The 21716-nt window shown below is 50.4% G+C and overlaps 10 protein-coding genes across 10 annotated transcripts; 6 read left to right on the forward strand and 4 right to left on the reverse strand.

Moving 5' to 3' along the window:
- Positions 1–120: 120 nt before the first annotated feature.
- PEX2_021780 (pentatricopeptide repeat protein) lies at positions 121–3029 on the forward strand (the record flags this gene model as incomplete). Its single annotated transcript, XM_016739453.1, has 6 exons — positions 121–123; positions 186–377; positions 445–589; positions 648–748; positions 939–1574; positions 1641–3029. The coding sequence occupies 6 exons, from the start codon at positions 121–123 to the stop codon at positions 3027–3029; spliced, it is 2466 nt and encodes an 821-aa protein (XP_016599363.1).
- A 702-nt stretch (positions 3030–3731) lies between these two features.
- On the forward strand, positions 3732–4166 carry PEX2_021790 (uncharacterized protein; the record flags this gene model as incomplete). Its single annotated transcript, XM_016739454.1, has 1 exon — positions 3732–4166. The coding sequence occupies one exon, from the start codon at positions 3732–3734 to the stop codon at positions 4164–4166; it is 435 nt and encodes a 144-aa protein (XP_016599364.1).
- A 434-nt stretch (positions 4167–4600) lies between these two features.
- Positions 4601–6347, forward strand: PEX2_021800 (putative phosphatidylinositol-3,4,5-trisphosphate 3-phosphatase; the record flags this gene model as incomplete). The annotated part of the gene is made up of 3 exons (XM_016739455.1): positions 4601–4603; positions 4659–4743; positions 4801–6347. The coding sequence occupies 3 exons, from the start codon at positions 4601–4603 to the stop codon at positions 6345–6347; spliced, it is 1635 nt and encodes a 544-aa protein (XP_016599365.1).
- Positions 6348–6700: 353 nt separating this feature from the next.
- Positions 6701–9085, reverse strand: PEX2_021810 (putative phospholipase A2 (PlaA); the record flags this gene model as incomplete). The annotated part of the gene is made up of 1 exon (XM_016739456.1): positions 6701–9085. One exon carries the CDS (start codon positions 9083–9085, stop codon positions 6701–6703), a length of 2385 nt encoding a protein of 794 aa, XP_016599366.1.
- A 339-nt stretch (positions 9086–9424) lies between these two features.
- Positions 9425–11422, forward strand: PEX2_021820 (EXO70 family protein; the record flags this gene model as incomplete). The annotated part of the gene is made up of 3 exons (XM_016739457.1): positions 9425–9708; positions 9771–9988; positions 10044–11422. 3 exons carry the CDS (start codon positions 9425–9427, stop codon positions 11420–11422), a joined length of 1881 nt encoding a protein of 626 aa, XP_016599367.1.
- Positions 11423–11615: 193 nt separating this feature from the next.
- Positions 11616–12419, reverse strand: PEX2_021830 (uncharacterized protein; the record flags this gene model as incomplete). The annotated part of the gene is made up of 1 exon (XM_016739458.1): positions 11616–12419. The coding sequence occupies one exon, from the start codon at positions 12417–12419 to the stop codon at positions 11616–11618; it is 804 nt and encodes a 267-aa protein (XP_016599368.1).
- A 723-nt stretch (positions 12420–13142) lies between these two features.
- On the forward strand, positions 13143–15017 carry ade13 (adenylosuccinase ADE13; the record flags this gene model as incomplete). Its single annotated transcript, XM_016739459.1, has 8 exons — positions 13143–13194; positions 13279–13365; positions 13444–14171; positions 14226–14342; positions 14393–14465; positions 14516–14594; positions 14646–14710; positions 14767–15017. 8 exons carry the CDS (start codon positions 13143–13145, stop codon positions 15015–15017), a joined length of 1452 nt encoding a protein of 483 aa, XP_016599369.1.
- A 977-nt stretch (positions 15018–15994) lies between these two features.
- Positions 15995–16306, reverse strand: PEX2_021850 (uncharacterized protein; the record flags this gene model as incomplete). The annotated part of the gene is made up of 1 exon (XM_016739460.1): positions 15995–16306. One exon carries the CDS (start codon positions 16304–16306, stop codon positions 15995–15997), a length of 312 nt encoding a protein of 103 aa, XP_016599370.1.
- Positions 16307–17829: 1523 nt separating this feature from the next.
- On the forward strand, positions 17830–19323 carry PEX2_021860 (PDK/BCKDK family protein kinase; the record flags this gene model as incomplete). Its single annotated transcript, XM_016739461.1, has 4 exons — positions 17830–17941; positions 18000–18148; positions 18208–19199; positions 19260–19323. 4 exons carry the CDS (start codon positions 17830–17832, stop codon positions 19321–19323), a joined length of 1317 nt encoding a protein of 438 aa, XP_016599371.1.
- Positions 19324–20124: 801 nt separating this feature from the next.
- Positions 20125–21158, reverse strand: PEX2_021870 (uncharacterized protein; the record flags this gene model as incomplete). Its single annotated transcript, XM_016739462.1, has 3 exons — positions 20125–20514; positions 20593–20789; positions 20936–21158. 3 exons carry the CDS (start codon positions 21156–21158, stop codon positions 20125–20127), a joined length of 810 nt encoding a protein of 269 aa, XP_016599372.1.
- Between the last annotated feature and the right edge of the window lie 558 nt (positions 21159–21716).

Below are 21716 nucleotides of genomic sequence, written 5' to 3' on the forward strand. Positions count from 1 at the left end.
AATTCCGCTATACAATCCATAAGTCGCAGACTTTGGACCTACGCAGCGACCCGCGCTCTTTCAACTTTGTGCGCCAACTGACTCTCCCACCTTCACCCACCTCGTCGATCGCATTCCAAAATGGTAAGCTCCAGCTTTACCCAAACGCCCGTTACGGGACCTATACTAAGTCAATTTCTGATCAGCTGCCTCTCGGTCTCCTCACGGCCGCACAGGGCCACCCCATGCTGGTGGAACTCAAGAACGGCGAAACTCTGAACGGCCACCTGGTTACGTGCGATAACTTCATGAACCTGATTCTGCGCGAGGTAGTGCAGACAAGTCCCGAAGGCGACCGCTTCTTCAGATTACCCGAAGTCTACATCCGGGGCAACAACGTAAGCCCTCTAACGAGCAATGAAGCCACAGCCCCGCTCTTCGGGTTTTGTGCTAATAATCCACCAGATCAAATACCTACGAGTTCCCGAAGAGATTGTCGAGATTGTCAAAGAGCAGCAACAGAACCAACCACAAGGCCGTCGCGGCGGGCGAGACGGTGATCGTGGCCGCGGCCGTGGTCGTGGTGGTGGTGGCGGCCGGGGTGGACGTGGTCGGGGACGAGGCGGCCCCAATTAGACATAAGCTTGTTCTGCATCAATGATTTTAAGAAGACGGCAAACGAGATACCCCCGGAGGAGACGGTGGTAAGGTCGCTCAGAAGGCTCGGTGGAACGGTTTGATCGAGCATGGCCGTGGCGTATCTGGCTCTGTATTTTCACGGCATCTGGGTCACTTGGTCGATTTACAAACTACCTCTAAATGTTATATTCCAAAAACCCAAACCAGGCTTACTTAGTTCTCTGTAAACCCCATGCAATCCAAGAAGCGAATATTCGGGACTGTCACGTGATATCAAACTCCAGATCAAATCCGCGGAGGCTAAGCTTCCGATCAGTTAGCCACAAGCGGATATGTCGCGGCGGGCATTAGTCCTCGACGGGCTATGGTACTCTCTGTGTCCATCATTCACATCTCTGAGCCTCAGTCGATCTACAGCATTCCCGAAGTCCAAGGGACGAAATCCGAGTCTATATACACTACCTGCGATTTCTAGCCCGAGCTCGGGTTCGCGCCGATGCTACAACACCTCGGGTGGCGATGGGTTCAAAGTCCCATATGATGCAGCATATCACAATGATCGGCGCGAACCACGGGAGCCACACGATAATGAATACCGCGACGTTCGCCTATCTGCGGATCCAACATACGCCGGGCCGCCTACACGACGAAAAGGCCCGCTATACACACGAACACATAAGGTCCAACACGACCTCCTAGGAAAAACGAACGAAGGGCTAGAGTCTCGATTGCAATATGCAATGGACAACAAGCCGAACATTCGACACATAACGCAGATCCTGCGACTACTCATTCGGGACCGCCATGTCCAGCCGAATGCTCGCCACTACAAGGCGCTGATCCTTGCAAATACCGATAACGAGAGGGGCTCGCCGCAGCTTGTGCGTGGTCTACTGGAGGAAATGGAGAATAACGGCATCACCGCGGACTCTGGTACACTCCACGGTGCATTGCAGGTGGGTTATCCAGTTGAACCAAGCTATATATGAACAGCGAAGCTTACTGTTTAATTTTCAATACAGGTTCTCGCTGTACATCCGGACTACCTCCTTCGACAGGAAATCCTCAACAAGCTCCGAGACCGGTGGCTCACGCTGAGCCCGGCCGGATGGCATTTTGTGGCGGCTGGTCTTCTCCGCGAGAACCAAATCGAGCTCGCGCTCGAGCATGTTGCATTGATGGAGCGCAAGGATATATTTGTGGAAAACTGGCTACACAGTATAATTGTCTACACGCTCTGCGACCATGGAGAATTGGATGAGGTGTATAACGTGATGCGTGCGCGCGTCGACCAGGGCCATGACATGACCCATCGGCTTTGGATGCACGTGTTGACCGAGGCAGGACGTCAGGGCCATTACCCCATGGCGCACTACGTGTGGCGCCGGATGGTTGAACTGGGCTACATGCATCCGCTCATTGAAGTTTGCGATGACGTATTGAAAATGGCTGCAAAGGCTGGTGATACAGAGATGGCGAGCTCTGTGTTCCGTTACCTCCGTGAGAGCGGGATTCCGCTCGAGCGCACACAGTATGAAGGACTTGTTGAGACGCACGTGGCAGTGGGTGATCTGCCTGCTGCGTTTGAAGCGCTGAGCGCCATGCATGAAGCTCAGATTCCTCTGGCGGATAGTTCTACGGAGCGTGTCCTTGCGCACATGATACAGAGTAAAGTTGATCGTCGGGAGGCATGGCAGATTCTGAAGCGGTTGAAGAATGCGAAACGAAGTATTCCCATCGACTCTGTGCGTGTCATCGCGGATCTCTGTGAACATGATGCCCATGACGATCCATCCGTGGTGGATGACGGCGTTGGGTTCTACAAAGAGCTCTATACGTTATGCCCCGAGGGCGCCGATGTCCGAGTGTACAACGCGCTAATTCGGATGTGCCGAACGGCCCGCAACCGCGAATCGGGCATGTTCCTGGTGAAAGAGATGGCGTCACTTGGGGTGGTACCGAACGGCGTTACTTTTGAGTCTATCATCCTGATGTGTCTGGATGCGGGGAATTTCCGGTCCGGTTTCATGTACTTCCAGGACTTGATGAAGCGGGACACCAGACTCAGCCCTGAAACGCAAGCGGAAATTCGTGAGATCTGTGCCGGGTCTGTGGACGAGTTTGCGATGCGACTGCAGTATCACCCCTTCATTCGAGACGACGTGAGGAAGCTAGATGAGGAGCTACAGCAGAAACAGAAGGACAGGGAAGCGAACGAGAAAGCTGGTCGCCACCCTGTACCCCCAGCGGTTCGTCGGCTGAACATGTCAGATGAGCAGCGACGTGATTACAACAAAGAGCGCCGAAAGAAGAAACGACGCCGCCTTGCCATTGAGCGAAATATGAGAGAGGAGGGTTGGGATGAATGGGAAGCTAGTGGCACCGACAATGGCTCTACCAAGTCCGAGTGAAAGTGGTAGAATTTTTTCCATGTCCTTTGAGGGCAAGTTTCAATCTCGATCGGAATCTCCATTTCCTTCACGGCATGTTGCCTGGGATATGCAGCTAATGCAAGCGACACAATCCCCCAGGAACAGAGGGCCAATTCCCTTTCTGGCCATATCACACAACTTTCGACCTCGGTCAGTATGTATATATTCTGTACTATAGCCTATTCGTACTTGTATTACCCACATTTTGCCCCAGCATCATAGCAACTATCTTTCCCTTCCTGTTCTCGTATTACTTTGACCAAAAAAGAACCCCTGGCCTTGAACCATAGACCCTGTTCCCTGTTGGTGGATCCCTGTACTATAAATAGTCGGACTGAAAGACCTCGATGACGATCATGGGGTAACTGTCGGAAAGTAAGACCTTAGTGAATATCAAACAACGATTGATTCGAATATTCGAAGTCTATCGAGGAATCAAGCAAGTTTTGTTCCAGTATTGAATCATTGAAAGGTCATTCACAACATTCCCCTGAAAGTGATCGGCGTGCGTTTCCGGGTGCCAAGAGCAGCCGTCGGGGAAGGGTAAAACGCCAGCCGCCTCTTTAACTATATAATTCCCTTCCTCTCCCCTCCTTATTATTCTAAACATCCACTTAATTGTTTACTTAAACATCCTCTTCTCTCCAAAAGAAGAAAATAAAACAACTTTCATAATCCAAAATGCAACTCACCACCCTCCTCCCAATCGTCCTAGCAGGCCTAGCCACCGCACGCCCGGCTGCCCTACAGACCCAGACAATCACCGACGACATCATCTGGAGCATCTCCAATTTCACCGTAGGCTGCTCCCAAGGTGGTTGCGTCTACGAATATGACATTGTCGGTCGCGAGAACGCGATGACCCCCAAATTCCGCACCTTCTGCAGCGGCATCACAAGCAAGAAGGTCGCTTGCGACGACAAGAACATCACAACCATTGTTTCACCTGCTGAAAACCCGGACTGGAATGTCGGTGTCACCCATACCTGGAAATCCCTGCTCAGCGACAATACTCTCGCAACCTGGTTCCAGCATGGCGCGAAGAATGTTACCGTTCCTGACCAAAACCCGATTGAGTTTGTTATGAAGCCTACTCAGGAGTACGGTATTGCCTAAATTTCCACCAGTCTTGACTTCTGGCGGTTTTGGATTGGAAGGATCTTGGCTGGTTTTTAATGTAATGGATGGTCTCAATGGGTTTGTTTTGATGAGCATGCGACCTGTGGTTCAATTGGAAATTTTGGGATTTTTCTGATGGAAATATTTTGTGTACTTAGCCTGGGACTCTACGATGTATAAATGAATGAGTTTTCTACAATATCTGCTACAAAATTGTACAATATAGTAGTATAACAGTAGGTTAATAGTCCCAAGTAGAACGTGCGGAGAGGCTTAATTGACCCGGTGACATCATCCGCTGCGCCTCAAAAATAACCCGTGCTTGTTTTGCTTTGCTTGCTTTGCTTGTCTTGTCTGGGATTGTATATCTTTTCCACCCCATACATAATTCTGGTGGAATAACAACTTATAATCACCTATACACCCTGCAAATGGTACGTCGGCTTCTACTCAATAAGCTTCCAACTGCTAACCTTGGCATATCCCCAGTCATCAATTCTCCGCCAGATAGTCGCAGGTCCAAGACAACAACACCCAGAGGCAGGGTTAGATCTCTGCTATGTGACAGACAATAGTAACATACCCATCAATCCCGCATTAAAACACACACCCCCATTAACATAATACACAGTCATCGCAACCTCCGGTCCATCGGCAACATACCCTCAACGCGCCTACCGCAACCCACTAGACTCGCTAGTCAACTTCCTCGACACAAAACATGGCACAGACTGGTGCATCTGGGAATTCCGCGCCGAAGGCACAGGATACCCAGACTCAGAAGTCTACGGACGAATCCACCACTTCCCCTGGCCAGATCACCACCCACCGCCATTTGCGCATATTCCAAACATAATGGGCAGCATGCGGAACTGGCTACGGCGACTAGACGAGGAAAAAGAGCCAGACTCACCAGACACGGACAAAAACGAACGGGTCGCCGTTGTGCACTGCAAAGCAGGCAAAGGGCGCAGCGGGACGATCGCATGCGCATACCTGATCAGTCAGGAGGGGTGGAAGAAGGAAGATGCGCTGCAGCGGTTTACGGATCGACGCATGCGGGTCGGCTTCGGGAACGGCGTTAGCATTCCTAGCCAGCTGCGGTATGTCGGGTACATCGATAAATGGGCCAACGAGATGGGGAAACAATATGTTGAGCGGCCGGTGGAGATCCTGGAGGTTCATATCTGGGGTTTGAGAGATGGGGTTAAGGTTGCGGTGGAGGGGTATGTGGATGAGGGGAAGAAGATTAAGTGTTTTCATCTGTTCCATCGGAATGAGCGTACCGTCGTTGAAGATGGGGGCTCGACTTCTGAGGAACAAGATGCTGGCAAGGGGCACGATGTCACCACGCCAAATCCCATTTCCAACCCCAAGATGGAAACCCCACTCCCTTCGTCTGCGACCTGGTCCCCGATGGTATCGGGATCTGACGTCTCCGGCTCATCAACCCCACAAGGACACAGTGTCTCGGCAATAATCTTCAAACCCAACAAGCCAGTCATTGTTCCTAGCTCGGATGTGAACATCGACTTCGAGCGCCGCAGTAAAGCATCCTACACAGGCTTCGCGATGGTAACCTCGATCGCGCACGTATGGTTCAACCCATACTTCGAAGGCGGAGCCGAGCACGACTCGGGCGTCTTTGAGACAGAATGGGATGCAATGGATGGGATCAAGGGGAGTGCGAGGAAGGGGATCCGGGCGTTAGACAAGCTGAAAGTTGTATGGCGGTATCCTGCGGCGGAGACGGTGGAAGCCAGTGCCGCCAGTAAAGGCAAGGGGAAAGGGGAGAAGAGCGAGGATAACGTGCCGGCAGCGGGAAGGCCGATCAGCGAGCCTAAACCTGGCGACCCCATTCATGAAAGCGAGCCGCCTGACTGGCGCGGACTGCCTCAGGGAGATATGAAGGAGAACCGGCGTCCTTCTAGGAGTTCGTCACAGAAAAGTACTGCTGCAAGTATCTCGGACAAGACTAAGGAACTGGGACATGCCATTGAGAAGGAACTTGGACTGCGGAAGCAGACGGGTGATAGTCGGGGTGTTAGTCTTGCTGGGAGCGATGATGAGACGACGACTACTACTGATGATGAGGGCCGGAAGGTCAAAGTCTCAAAGGTGCATAGTGAAGATCTTGAGGGGGTGAAGACGAATTATCCGAAGAATGGGGGGAAATAGTATTAACTAGGACTTGTACACATGCATAAGTAATACATAGTGCATAGTGCATTTATGAATATACCACGAATTGATTATTTTGTATGCTTGATTACAGTCACAGGTCATTTACTCTGTATTATACATGAATAAATGGATATCGCAGCTTGCTAGGAACATGATGGGGGTGGACTCTAGATATGCCAGGTTTTATCTAGCTGAACCCAATAGGAAAAAAAAGGAAAGGAATTGACAGGGGTATGCAAGGTAAAAGTGTCAAAAAGGTGCCGTCTATATTCACGATGGCATGGTATAGCTTCAACCAGAGTCAGGTTTGGTCCGGTGATAGTTGACTGGGGTAAAAAAGTACAGAATCAAAGAGGCACAAAGCCTTCCATCTTCTTCCGATGCTCTGCCGCCTCCTTCTGCAGACGATCGGATTTCTTGCGCTCATAGACAGCACGGACAACACGGCGAGTCTGCTTTTCGCCCTCAGAGAAGTTTGCCTTTGCAAGACCAACGACAGAATCAATCTGCTCAGGCGTATAAATGAAGTTCCAAGTGGACAGGAAATCGTCGATGTCAGGGTCGATCGAGTTGGGCTGTGGAGCGAGGGGGAGTTCTGGGTCTTTGGTTTGGGAGCTATTCTGTCGCATGGACTGTGCAGCTGCACGAGGACGAATTTTAGGTTTGGGGGGGATATCTGGTGCGGAAGGATTGGGAATCAGAGGGAAGTAGATCACCGCAATGCCGGCATCTGGTCGCATCAGGTGAAACTCGGACTCAGAGTGGTCTTCGCTGTGGGAAGCATCAAATAGGCGTTTGGATGGCGGAGGCTCGTCGTTCGAGGTTCGCTCTTCCGTGGTGCCGACCCAAACATTGCAATAGCCCAGATCTGTGCCGGACTTGGGCTTTTGATCAGCGGGCTGATTTCCAGAGTGATTCTTGGCATTGGCGAGTTTCTCTGTTAATTGCTCCTCGGTGATGTTCTCTGGTTCGCGCAGGGCATTCTCGGTGTCCTTGAGGCTCGAATTTTTAGGCCATCCGGCGCCGATGGGCCAACCCTTGATACCACGTTGTTTGGCGTATCCATCGACCACAGAAAGCCAATTTTCCTGTTTAACGTCTGCAGATGCATCAAATGCGACAATTATGTCAACATCGCGCCCAGGTCGAATGAGTGGGTAGATTGGCAGGTTGTTACTCATGCCCGCATCCATGAGACGCAGGTGGTCGTTTTGAAAGATCGACTCTGGACAGGAGTCAGGCAGCTGATCTTTCATACCCATGACGTAGTTAGGTATACCCGCGGGGTCGATAGGATGCACCTTGATCAAATCTTGGTTCTTGCCTTGGATGAGAGAATCGATTCCACCAAATCCAGCCAGGCCTCTGACCAGAGGCCTGATCTCCTTGTAATAGTGGGACAAAGTCGCGCAGAAAGCGCTACCCCAAACACCCATGAGCCCGGGAATTCTCAACTCCGGGATGGGGAGATTTTCAGCAGAAACCTCAGAGCGGCCTGCCTTGAAGTGACGTCCCAAAGCCCAGGTGGGAATACCGGCATTGAGTTCTTCACAAAAGAATTCGTAGGGAGTGAACTCAAACCACTGGAACCATGCTTCCTTCCGTGACTCTTTCACTACCTGTTCAGGCGTTGCGTGCTTCTTGGTCTGGTCGTTTGAGTGTTCGATAGCCTTGACAGGAATCTCGTGTCGCACCGCCGTGTAGATGGGAAGCGGGTGTGCCCCGTGTATCAAATTGGCTCTCTGGTTCGATAACTTGAAATCCACGTCGGAGACTCCGAGCTCTCCTCGAGGGACCAATAGTCTCGCTGCAAGCAGCAATCCGTAAATATCTACCAACCCAAAGTCCGCTCCAGGGTCGCCTTTCAGCTTTTCCACAAACCCACTGAGAAGGTACTTGTTTGTCGGAGCAGTAGTGAGGAGATCGAGAGCTGCCGGTGGGAATGCAATGTGAACACCAAGACGATTCTTCAAATGGTCGACAAGCTTGTCGAAGTCTCGCTGCGCAATGGACGAATGATAGAGGGTCTGTAGCCAGCAGCTGCCACTGACACCAGCTGTGTAGGTTATACAGTCCCACAGCCCTGCTTCTTGTGCTGCCAGGTACGATCCGGTGCCTGCAACTAGAGCGCGCAGACCACCTCCCGACCCACACATCGCAATGACCGGTACATCTTCGGGGTGGATATCCTCTTCCGGTATGTTGAGGTAAGATGACAATGCTTTGACAACCTTCCGTTGTCGCTGCTGTCTAAATTCCCGCTCTTCGTCGCAGATATCTCCACTTACTCGTACCTCAGCGTCGCGGAAAATCTCAGGGTTGATGTCGGGGTCCTGTGCCTCCTTCCAGATATCGTCTGCCAATGAGCCTGGTGAGAGGGAGAGCTCTTGCTGCAGCTTTTTAACAGTAGCCGGTAGAAATCGCGTCCAATCTGGGATGATGTAGTCCTTGAGGCTACCCACATCTACCCACTCGCCGGAGCCAACGGTTTGTTTAACCTCATCGAGCTTGTGGCCGATATTGTTCCAGATGGATCCATCGCCCTTGCACTCCCCACCAACTCCATCTGCGTCCGCATTGGACTTCCCAGACTCTGTATCATTGTTGGACCGTGTTCTAGAAGTAGTGAATTGAGCTCTTGATTGTCTGGGTTGAGACCATTCCCCCGCAGTGTATGCGGCTAGGGCAGCGGGGGGTACCGTCCACAGACGAGTGGCCCTTGCAGCGCCCATTGTAGAAGGGGAGCTCAGGGCAAAGTAAGAGGCCTGCTGCATCTAGTGGGACCCATTGAAGGACTCCCTAGCCCCTGCCGGCCTTTTCTTGGAAGCCACCCGTTAACAGCCCCCGATGCATGACGTCATGAATTCACGTGACGTTTAGCACGTGACAGTGCCGGACTTGGGCCTCTGGCCTCGTTGGGACTAGTGTAGCGGAGCTCCTTATCACTGGACGGAGCTCGGAGGGGACAATCAATACATTCCATTTGCCTTCATAGAACATGAGGGGTCCGAATGACATGTGATACGATCTCTCTGGATTGATTTTGCGTGAACTGCAATTTACAATTAGCCATGGTGGCGCCAAGGAATACCGCCTACGCGGAGGAGAGCGCGGAAGTCGAGGTCCTATATGCCAACCTCGAGAAGCTCAACCGACTCACGAAGAAGATACAGGGCTCCATGGTACGCCTGGAGACAGGAGGAAAAGTTGTTAAAGAAGCCATTGGTCCCATCTATAGCAACACCCAGTCCCTTCAAATCACCAACAGCAACATCGACAAGGTCAACGACGCCATCGATCGCCTCCGCCAGCCTCTCGATGCAAAGAACCGAGAAGATGGCATCATTCGCGCAGGGTATGTGTTTTTCTACTCTCTCTCGATATCCAGCCCCGAGTCGTTCGCTGACCGTTCTCCAGACCACAGAGCTCCGGCCTCACCCAGTACCTGTCGGCGATGAAACGTGTTGAAAAGGCGCTGGTCGACCTCAGCACAACCAACCTGCGATCAAATCAGAATGCGATCACCGACTTTAACTCTCTGTTAAACACCGGAAGCGCAAAACTTCAAGAACTGCTACGAGGAGAACTGAGCCAGCATGCCACTCCGGTTGAGCCCCTACACTATCTGACCAAAGGTACGCGTATCACGACCAAACGATCTGGATCTAAACTAATGCGCGACATTACTAGATCTCCCCTTTCCATCCATACCCGAAGAAACTATCTCCCATATGACGCCCTTGTGCTCGGCGGTTGGCTCCGCATCCATCCATGGATCTCAACGTGGCAAGGGGGATAACCCCGCGCTGAAGGTGTATGCGGAGGTACGAGGACCATACATCGCATCGAGCTTACAGAATCTCGCCATTGCATCCATGAATACCGTTAAACGGAGACCCACCGATGGCCCTTACAAGCAGGGTACCAATGGTATTGGTATCTACTCCAATGCGCTGGAGGCCTTTATAACTACTGAGCACGGTATTATCGTGCAGATGTTCACTGGAGATCAGCAGGGTCTGGCGTTGCAGGCTACCTTCTACCCAGCTATGGGCGAATACTCCAAAACACTGCGTGAGCTCAATCAGTATATCAAGGCCAATTTGATGACGGACTGCTTCTTGGCTTTTGAAATCATCGAAATTGTGACTGCGATGTCCTATCGAATTGATTCCAAGGCCGCCGAACTGAAGAGCCTCTTGATGGAGGCTCTTCGGCCTGTACGCGAAACTGCAAAGTCGTCTCTTTCCGAATTGCTCGAGGAAACGAAGCGCAAAGCTGCTACTGCGCCACTCCCACCGGACGGTGGATCAGTGCCTCTTGTGGAGGAAGTGATGAGCTCATTGGCCACACTGACAGGATACTCGGGTCCTTTGGCTTCTATCCTGACATCTTTGGGAGATGGAAACTGGCGTGCCAAGTCCAGCACCGCCGGCTCGGCTCCTCTAGATGTAGGTCCAGACAGCGGCACACTTTTGTCACATTTCATTCTTGATATGATCGAGGCCTTGATGACCTCCCTGGAAGCTAGAGGTCGCGCTTTCCATCGATCCAAGGCAGCGCTTGGTGTATTCTTGTCCAACGTATTCTGCGTGGTCGACCGGTCGATCCGACAGAGCGCCGAGCTGGCACGTTATTTGGGCACCCCCGACAGTATCGCCCGGATCGACACTTTCCGCAAGCGCGCGACGTCTACCTATCTCGATGCATGGAAGGAAACATCCCAGTACCTTCTTGATGTGCAGTATACCTCCCGTGGAGCGCAGCGCAATTCTAGCGGCAACGTGGATTCAAGTGCCATCGTCAAGTCACTGTCGTCCAAAGATAAAGATGCGATCAAGGACAAGTTCAAAGCATTTAACGCAAGCTTCGATGATATGGTGTCTCGGCACAAAACCCTTCACATGGAGCGCGAGGTGCGGACTTCGCTGACTCGTGAGTTGCAGACCGTTCTCGAGCCCTTGTATGCCCGCTTTTACGATCGATATGTGGAGATCGACAAAGGCCGCGGCAAATACATCAAGTACGACAAGGCAAGCCTATCGGTACAGCTGGCGCAGTTGTCTTGATTTTCCTGAGCGAAGATTGCAATCACAAAGGACTGTCATTTATACGAGCTAATATCATAATAATGCATACAACCACCAAATCTGATTTCCCTAGGATCATTGCCCGCCATTAAAACATGTACATACCTAGGAGCCATCTATATTTTCTTGGCCAACCTACGCAAGGTTTGGGAACCAGAATCGAAATCATATCTCAGCCATCTATTTTGTATTTCTCATCAAGTTCTCTGTATCGAGCAGATCGATGGTACACAAATCCACCTTGCAGCTTCCTTTGCATAACGAATCCAACCGCCCCTTCTTCATCCTGCCTTGCCTTCAACTCCTCCCATTCGGTTTCATCTTCATATGCTTCGCGGAAGTCGCATAACGCAAAGTCCATCATGAAAACGTGGAATTGATTTTCCGGGCGACTTTGCACAACAAAACTCCTCATTTTGACATCCTCGTTTAGTATTCCTCTATCACCGACAAGATTGACAATTCGAATGGCTTCCTCACAGATGCTTTGCCAGCTATCTCTTGGGGCGCATGTGGCGATATCTGTCAAGGGAAACCCTTCGATATACTGCAAAAGGATTCCGGGAATATCGGCGTATTCGCTGAGCAGAGTATTCTGTGCTGGGGTAGAGCTAGGCACTGTCACACACGAGAAGAGCCGAGGTATCTCTTTCCCTTGCATATCGGCTAGGGTGTTGTATGTTTGAGTTTCTGTCTCGTAGAGACCTTGCATATAGTCATGTAAATAGGTTTCTTCTTGAGACGAATTCCATGTGTCAAAATTTCGACCTGGCAAATCTCTGTCGGCAGCCAGCTCGGCAACAAGCTTCGCTGCATCACCATCAAGAATGAACTGATGATACTTCTGTTCGATATCCGAGGTCCAAGGACTTATTTCATCGTTTTGTCTGAGTTCTGTTGCAAAACGTCGGTCGAAGAGTTTCAGTACCATATCACCTTCCCATACGGTAGTAGGGTAGACTGGTCGAACAACCATTGCAGAGGAACAGGTAAATGGTTCAAAGACCTGTATGATTCTGACTTCTATTGTTTGTTCATCATATGGTGTCTTCAGCTGGAGTTTTACCAAATTCCCGGCCACATAGGGATATCTAAGATGTTTAGTGCTCCCATCAAGCAGAATAGTTGGCAGGATAATCACCTGATTTTTTCATGGTCTGTCATGATTCCTGGTCCCTGACTATACATAGAAAGGTGCATTTCACAAATTAGGTCTTTCTATGTCTTCTTCTGTTGTTTGTGTATGAAACTGAGAAGGGAAAAGTATCTGTGAAAAAGACATTTAGAAAGACTCTAAAAACACTGACCAAAAAGACGTCACAAGGACGCAAACGCGGCCGACTATTCTTGTGTATTTTCGTTCCAACGGCTATTTTAGTTCTTCTCTTTTGATTTAACCTTCCTTTCCATTTGTAGCTTACCAAAATGTGCTATGGAAAACCTATATAGTCTCTGTGGATTGTGAATCAAGATAAATCCTGTGAAGTGTGTATGTTGTAGTCTCTACTTTGCGATTAGTCCGATTCAGGAACGTACGATGTCATGTGACATGTAGATCATCTCCGATAACGTGACTGATAAGCCCCGCTAAAATCGGACTACAGCAAAATTCCTTGCTCGCACATTGCCTTGTCCCTGTCCTATTATCCGTCCCGTTGCTCAATCCTTCGTTTGAGCGTCTCAAACAACGACCGACACAATGTCCGGAAGCAATGATGTCTACCAGACCCCCCTCAACTCGCGCTATGCGAGTAAGTTGGTCCCAATTGCCCCTCCAATAGAGGGGCAACCCCGGAAATTGTATAGATCGGAATTAATAAGACTCAATTGATCAGGCAATGAGATGAAGTACCTCTTCTCCCCCCGGAAGCGCTTCTCCACATGGAGACAGCTTTGGACCTGGCTCGCGGAGGCTCAAAAAGGTACGGGAGAGTCTAGCCTCAACCGAGGTCGGAGGTAGTTGAAGCAAGACGTCCAAATTGACTGAATCATGGCTACAGAGCTTGGACTTCCTATCACCGCCGAGGCCATCGAGCAGATGAAGGCCCATGAGCTTATCCAGGATGACGAGTTCGCCGTTGCCGCCGAGGAGGAGAAGCGCCGCAGACACGATGTCATGGCCCACGTCCACGCCTTTGGCCTGGTTGCCCCCGCCGCCGCCGGTATCATTCACTGGGGTGCCACCTCGTGCTACTGCACCGACAACGCCGATCTGATCCTGCTCCGCGACGGTCTCGACATCCTCATCCCCAAGCTGGCTGTTGTCGTCGACAAGCTGTCCCAGTTCGCTCAGCAGTACAAGGACCTTCCTTGCCTGGGTTTCACTCACGGTCAGCCCGCCCAGCTGGTCACCGTTGGCAAGCGTGCTTGTCTCTGGATCCAGGATCTGCTGATGGACCTGCGCAACCTCGAGCGTGCCCGTGATGACCTGCGCTTCCGTGGTGTCAAGGGTACCACCGGTACTCAAGCGTCTTTCCTGCAGATCTTCAACGGCGACCACGCCAAGGTCGAGAGCCTGGATGAGCTTGTTACTGAGAAGGCTGGCTTCAACTCCGCTTTCATCATCTCCAGCCAGACATACTCGCGTAAGATCGACGTTGACGTCGCCAACGCTATTGGTTCGTTCGGTGCTACCTGCGAGCGCATCGGTATTGACATCCGTCACCTTGCCATGCTCAAGGAGGTTGAGGAGCCTTTCGAGAAGGACCAGATTGGCAGCAGTGCCATGGTGAGTTTGCTTGTCCGTTGTGTTGATTGAAACTTTTTGGCTGATAGTGTGTAGGCCTACAAGCGCAACCCCATGCGTTCGGAGCGTTTGTGCTCTCTCGGACGTCACCTGCAGAACCTCCCCAAGGACTGCTTGGATACCTACTCCGCTCAGTGGTTCGAGCGCTCTCTCGTGAGTATACTGCGGGATTTGTTTAGAATATCTTATTAACTTTGTACTAGGATGACAGTGCCATCCGCCGTATCAGCATCCCCGAGCTCTACCTGACTGCTGACGCCTGTCTCATTCTCCTGAGTGAGTTTTCATAGCTATTACAGGTTCGATTTATAGCTAACCACTACTAGACAACGTCTCCTCCGGCTTTGTTGTCTACCCCGAGGTCATCAAGCGCCACGTCAACGACGAGCTCCCCTTCATGGCCACGTGAGTATACATCCAACCAACCTAATTGATATCGCTAACACCATATCTCAGCGAGAACATCATCATGGCCTGTGTCGCCAAGGGTCTCTCCCGTCAGGACGCCCACGAAGAGATCCGTAAGTTTCTGACCCCTCATAACTTCCCATCCGAATCAAAACCCTAATGTACCCAGGTGTCCTCTCCCACCAAGCCGCCGACAACGTCAAGAAGCAGGGTAAGGACAACGACCTGATCGAGCGCATCCGCAGCACCCCCTTCTTCCAACCCATCATCCCCCAGCTGGACACTCTCCTGGACGCCAGCACCTTCGTCGGCCGTGCCCCTCAGCAGGTCGAGAAGTTCACCAGCACCGAGGTGGCCGCCGCCATCAAGCCCTACGCGAGCACCATTGCCAAGGGTGAGACCTCTGCCCTGTACGTTTAAGATACCTTAGTACAGTCGTGTTCTGTGTATCTATTAGAATGTGAAAAGTTATATAAAAAGATGGAGGGCAGGCATGGGAACTCCCTATAGCCGAAAGAGGAGTCACTGTGTATACAAATTGAAATGCAAGGCATTATGTTCCACTTGTGGATATCTCCTTAGGGAAATTTCCCACCCCACTTCCCTGCTTCCCCGATGCCCCGCGCAAATCTTCGAGGGGCTTAGATAGGAGAGGGGTCAATTTGTGACTGTCACACTTAGAGTGATAAGGTGAAAGCGTCATTCTAGGAGAATAGGGAATAATGAGATAGGATATAGGACATTTAAAGCTTTTGCTGTATAAAAAGAACTGACAATTGAACCGCCCAAACATGAATAAGAGAGAAGATGGAAATGCTCAGGCTATCAGCCTGCATGGTAATCATAACTAGATGCAATAGAACGCTGTGGACATGCAATCGTAAAGAAAGTAATGCAAATAAAAAGAATGAAGGGTAAAAAAAACAAAGCTGTTTTGGTCAATTGAGTGCCGAACAGCAAATATAGTCCGTAGAGAGAAGTCAAGCCATTGAACAGGAAGATCCGGCAAAGTCGAATCCACTCCAGCACATCACAATGTTGACAGCAGCATAATACCACCCCCGAATTGGCCACCAGCGCCTATTACCAACCTTGGAATAACCCGGAGTATCTCCGGAGCCACCAAGCGTAATTCAACCGGCAGATGCAACAAATCAAGCCCGTGCTGTGGATGTGTCCTCCTCGGCGCAATCTCTCACGGGGGCCAAAAGCCGTGTTCCCCCTAAGCGCAATGCATCCCTGCCCAAGTCCTCTACCCTCTCGGACCCAAATATCCACAGAATCAAAAAGAAGCTGACTTGGATGCGCAAATGCCCGCAATGGGTAAACCCCCCACTCCGAGAAAGGAAACACCCAATCCAAGGCGCAATCCTTCCCCCCCACCACACACGACGCCTTTAATTTTGTTCGGGTTGAGCAGGAGGGGTTGGTTTGGATTCGGATTCGGAGGGTAAGAAGAGGTCGCGGACTAGCCAGACGATGTAGAGGACGGCCAGCACCCACAGGGTGGCCATGAGCTTGTATGTGGAGGAGCGCCATGTGACGCGACGGATGAGGCGACGGCCATTGGGACCTTCGATGGGACCTCGGCGAGGGGGTTGGCCGTTTAATTGACCGTTGTATTGGCCGTTGGATTGACCGTTGGACTGCATAAAGGGGTACGCGAGAGCCTCGTTCATTTCGCTGTGGGATATTCGACGGCGAGACATTTGTGTGAATAGAATCCGGAGGGTATATGTTTTCGGAGGGGTGACGGGTTTCTTTTCACTATGTATATGCCGGGAGAGGGTTAAAGTATAGGAGTCACTGGTGCACAGGTTGTCAAGGAATTGAAGAGATGGAAAATTCGAGGTTTTGACCGGTTTTTAGGGCACAATTGACAGGTTTTTTTTTTTTTGTTTTTGTTTTTTTTTTCCTTCAGGGAGATTGGTTTATTTTGCCAACGCACACAAAAAGGTATGAGGGGCCGATGAATAGCCAGTCAGAAACAATAATTGCTAGAAAACAGCAAGAGCTCGAAAAGGGAATATTGAGTCTCCAGAAAGCGGATCTGTTGGACGGGCGAATGGGTAGCGGTGGGAACGTGGCCCGTTGCATCATCTTATGGCTTTTCTCTCTCTTTTCTTTCTTCTCTATGGGATATAAATGGATATGGGATATTAAATGAAGATTCTCCAAGCTGAAGAGCTCAAGAATCATTCAATTAAGGCGAACAAGGAGTGATTGCGCCAGAAAATGCGAGATAGACGCGGTGCTCGACAAGTGTCATTTTCTTTAGCGATGGCTATTGAAAGGCTAAAAAGGGGGGGCGTGATGGGGGGAAATTAACAAAAGTACCGAATGGTAGATTGTGCATGCACGGTCCTGGACTGAGTCATATGGTGCATAGTTGCGTACATATATGTACGAAGCAGTCGTATCTGATCTGCAAATTCAAGGTATATAATCTATATCCATGTAAAAAAATATAAAAATATAAAGACAATCAGTCATTCAAGAGGGAAATACGGTATATATTGCTATATAGACATCGCATAGTATATATGTTGTACTACCGGGCTATATCAAGCACAGAGTCTAGTGCACTATGTTATACATATGATTAGCCTAAATTCTCCTATTGTTCTCATTCTACTCTTCTTGCGTGACAATGACTCATCAGTTGTCCCTGGGTTGATATACTTCAGTCCAACATTAATCGCGGACACGGGATCTACTTTCAGGTCGCCAAGGCAGTAGCTCTGCTAAACGAGAAAGAAGACCCAAGAAATGTGCCGGGTATGTACTTCCAAGATTGGCTTCACATGTAGATCCCCAACATCCACCTGATATCTCGCATGTGACTCATGTGCCTCAGGCTACATAATTATGTCATAGTTCAACTTTGCCCAGGTGGACGTTACGGGTGAACGGAGTTATCGACCTAGTACATTAGGGCTTAATATCACACTCTTCATTGATATAATTTGTGTAGTAAGAGAAATAAACAAAAAGGAAATCGACTCTAAACAATAGCTCTGTAAATCATACGGTGCTTAATTCCAATCGTGTGATCTTCCTCCGGTCCCCGGAGAGCGCAAGCGGAGAAAACCCGGGGACCGCTTGACCTCGGCAGTGAAAACGTTCCGATGACTCGCATTACTCACACTTCCTCCTCGACACTTCTATCCACATAACACACTTTCTAGAACACACATCTCTTACAAGGCCATTCGGCCAACATACACCCACCATGTGGAAGCCTTCAGAGAGGTTGATGGAAACCATCAGACACTATGCCAGCTTCCCCGCAACCGGTGTCTCACTGAGGCAGATGGTCCAATTTGGTGACCGTCCCTCAACAGGTAAGAACGATGAACTGATCTAGCACTATCCACCTGTAAATATCTAATTCCCATCTAGGTACCCTATTCCGCGCTTCTCAATTTCTCTCTGAGGAGCTCCCGATTCGTCTCGCACATCGCGTGCAGGATCTGGGTGAGCTGCCAGATGGACTCAGTGAGATGCCATCGATCAAAAAAGTCCAGGACTGGTATGCGCAGTCATTTGAGGTATGTGACTCACCCATTGACAATTAATTTCGAAATCCACACACTAACCCGAATCCCAGGAAATCATTGCTCTTCCTCGCCCCACTCTGACTCAAGAAGTGAAAGCACGCCTATTGCGACCAGGTCGGATGAACGGCGGCCCTTCAAAAATCCTCTCCGAAACAACTCAAAACCCCAGCGTGCGTGAAGGCCAGTACCGGTCATCTGTGACCGTAGCCAATGGAAATGGTGTTGGAAAAGCGCAGGCCGCGGCAGGCCGACGGTACTTTTTCCCCGCCGACGACCGCGGGGACTGGCCTCCGGAACTCAACGACTACAACCAACGATTCGCCAAGACCCTCCAACAGATCAAGCGACGCCACGATGGAGTCGTGACCACCGTCGCGCAAGGCATCCTAGAATGGAAACGTGCGCGACAGCGCATGCAGATCGACTCCACGATTCAGTCCTTCCTCGACCGGTTTTACATGTCAAGAATTGGTATACGAATGCTCATCGGCCAACACATCGCACTCACGGAACAAACGCACGTCAAACACCCCAACTATGTCGGAATAATTTGTACCAAGACCAATGTTCGCGATATCGCGCTCGAGGCCATTGAAAACGCCCGCTTCGTCTGCGAGGACTACTACGGTCTTTTTGAGTCGCCCAAGGTGCAGCTGGTCTGCAAGGAGGACTTGAACTTCATGTATGTTCCCGGACACCTGTCGCACATGCTCTTCGAGACCCTCAAGAACTCGCTTCGAGCGGTCGTCGAACAACATGGTGCCGATAAGGATGAATTCCCCGTGACCAAGGTCATTGTTGCCGAGGGCAAAGAGGACATCACAATCAAGATCTCCGATGAGGGCGGTGGTATCCCCCGTTCATCGATCCCTCTCGTATGGACCTACATGTACACGACCGTGGAGCAAACGCCCAACCTGGACCCTGATTTCGACAAGAACGACTTCAAAGCGCCAATGGCTGGATTTGGATATGGTCTACCAATAAGCCGACTGTACGCACGGTACTTCGGCGGTGATTTGAAGTTGATCAGTATGGAGGGGTATGTTGTTTCTCTGCTTTCACTATCTTTCATAAAACCCTTACTAATTGATCTCCACAGCTACGGAACCGACGTCTACCTCCATCTCAACCGTCTCTCTTCAAGCTCGGAGCCCCTGCAATGACAATCACCCGTCATGAGAGACGGTCGGATCCGGATCACTACTTCGCACCGCCTGCACCACCCAATTTATAATGACCCGGAATACAAACCCATGCCGTCTCGAGGACTGACACTGATGAATGCCCAGGCTCACTACGCTCGGATGCTCAGCCGAGAGGTCTCGGAGCGTAAGCAAGTAGGAGACATGGAAAGTATGTTTCACTCGGAGAAGCGGAGGATAGAGGAGGAAGAGATGTAAGACGGGCCTTGGCTTAGCCTTGGCTTTGGTCCTGGCTACTCTCTGTCTTCTGATTGGCTCCTCTATATCTCTCGTCTTGTCTCTTGCTTGTTTAATCTGTTCCCCTGATCTGGATGGCTGTTGCATCTGCGATCAGCTGCTCCACCAAGAATGCGAAGATGAGCTCGCAAGTCCGACTACAGTGCCACCGCATTGCCTGAGACTCTCGGGTAATATCCCAGAGATGAAAAAGAGGGAGAGAACGAACATAAAAACCCACCAGAGACGCTATTTTCTTTTCTGGATCCTCTCGATGATACCCCTTTTCTCTTTCTTTTGTTCTCTTCCTCTTCCTCTCTGGGCTAGTGGTGCTGTCGTTGGTTTGAATTTTTCTGTATAGTACTCTCTTTTTAATCTGTTTTAGCGAATACAAACATTATAGTATCATGTCCGTCTTCGGTAGTGAATAGCCTGTAGTCAAGCATGCTGCATTCCACTAAAATAAGATTCGATTTTTCAAATAGCCTGGAAGATTAACCATGCAAGAAGTAGCACGCTAAGAACAACTCGCATCAAATTCATAACTCATAGATCCTCATCCTCATCCTCCACTCTCCGAACCTGACTCCGACCCGGACCCCGACCCGAACTCCTCCCCACCAACGAAGCTCCTCCTCCCTCGGAAACCCCCCTCGGCGAATTCGCACCAGAAGAGGACCCCGAAGCCCCAACAGCGCGCGAACCACCACCCTTAGCCTTCTTCGCATCTAACGCCCTCAAATGCGCCGGCTTATGCCAGTTATGATCATTAATATCCCCAATAACCTCCCGATACCGACCACGAATAAGCGACCCTTCCCCGCCCTTTCCGTCAGGCGCGATATAGAACCGCGGGTCGTAGAGTTCTTCTGCTTTTTCTGGGTCGTTGGGCGCGAGATATTTTGCCAGGAAGCGCCGGCAGGTTTGGGGGATTGTCTTAGTTGTGTTAGTGGTGTTTAATTGTAATTGTAATTGTGGCTGGGGTTTGATTCAAGGTTAGGGGTAGTAACGTACTTCTCGCGAGGCAAGCGCATATGTAACTAATAACTCGCTGTCCATGAGGATAGCCAAGGCGGCGTGTTTTTCGTCGCGGAGATGTGAGCGCGTGCGAGCGTCTTTTTCAAAGGCGGTTTGGGGCTCTGTTATGCCGTTTGGGCCGGCGCGGTTGTATGATGCTGTGAGGGGGTTTTGGGCACGGCCGTTGAATCTTCCTTTTTGGGTTGTTAGTATGTAGACTAGACTGGGGGCTTTTTTGTGCTGGGTGTCATTTGTGCACAGAAGCAAGGATTCCCGAGGTTCGAGCAAGATAGAGATGGTTCGTAGTTGGACTTGACAACAAGGGAAGAGGGATACATACCCGTGTCTGATCCATTTGAAGTATTTACGCCCCAAACATCATCATCATCTTCTTCTTCTTCTGATAGAGGGCGGGGCATTGGTCTACCATCCACGTTGGGAAATTCGCTGTTATCGTACATTGGTATACCGTCGACGCGGTCTAGGTCATCGAGTTGCATGCCGCCATCAGATTCGGATTCAGATTCCGTGTCTGAAATGACATGTATGTTTTGGCCAGACATGTTGAAGGTAATGAGATGGATGGGGTATAAGTCAGTGAAGAGCAGACCGAGACAGGTCTTGAGTGGTGCGGAGTCGGAGATTGGATAGCAGGTGCAATCAATGACTAGTGAGAATGGAAGAAATGAGATGCCTCTGTGGTAGGCTTTGCTTCACGTCTATGATTGACAGAGAATTTCATGTATAGCTTATTGTATGGCCCCGGGATTGATCTATAGCCAGTGTCAGTGGATGAGAAAGAGATATTGCCGGTAAGCGCAGGAGAGACTGGTCAGCTCTGGGAGAGGGCTTGACAGCGATGGATTTTCACCTTAATAAGGAGGTTCAAACATATGGGTTCAGATTTCGGATAGAAGTGAAGATATGGATGCTTCAACTTGTTGACGAGTAACCTCGTACCCTCTTGCCGTGGGTCCCTGTACTGTGGCCAGATCGAGCAGGCGGTGATAGCGCACAATGGCAATTTGGTCAAGCACTGGTGTTGAACCCCCTGATTAGGCTTAGTGGATATCGGGTGTATTATTGCGTTGCAATCCCAAAGTTGGTCCTGAGTACTGTTG

This window comes from Penicillium expansum, assembly GCF_000769745.1.
Source record: "Penicillium expansum strain MD-8 chromosome Unknown contig58, whole genome shotgun sequence".
In the NCBI taxonomy this organism is placed as follows: domain Eukaryota; kingdom Fungi; phylum Ascomycota; class Eurotiomycetes; order Eurotiales; family Aspergillaceae; genus Penicillium; species Penicillium expansum.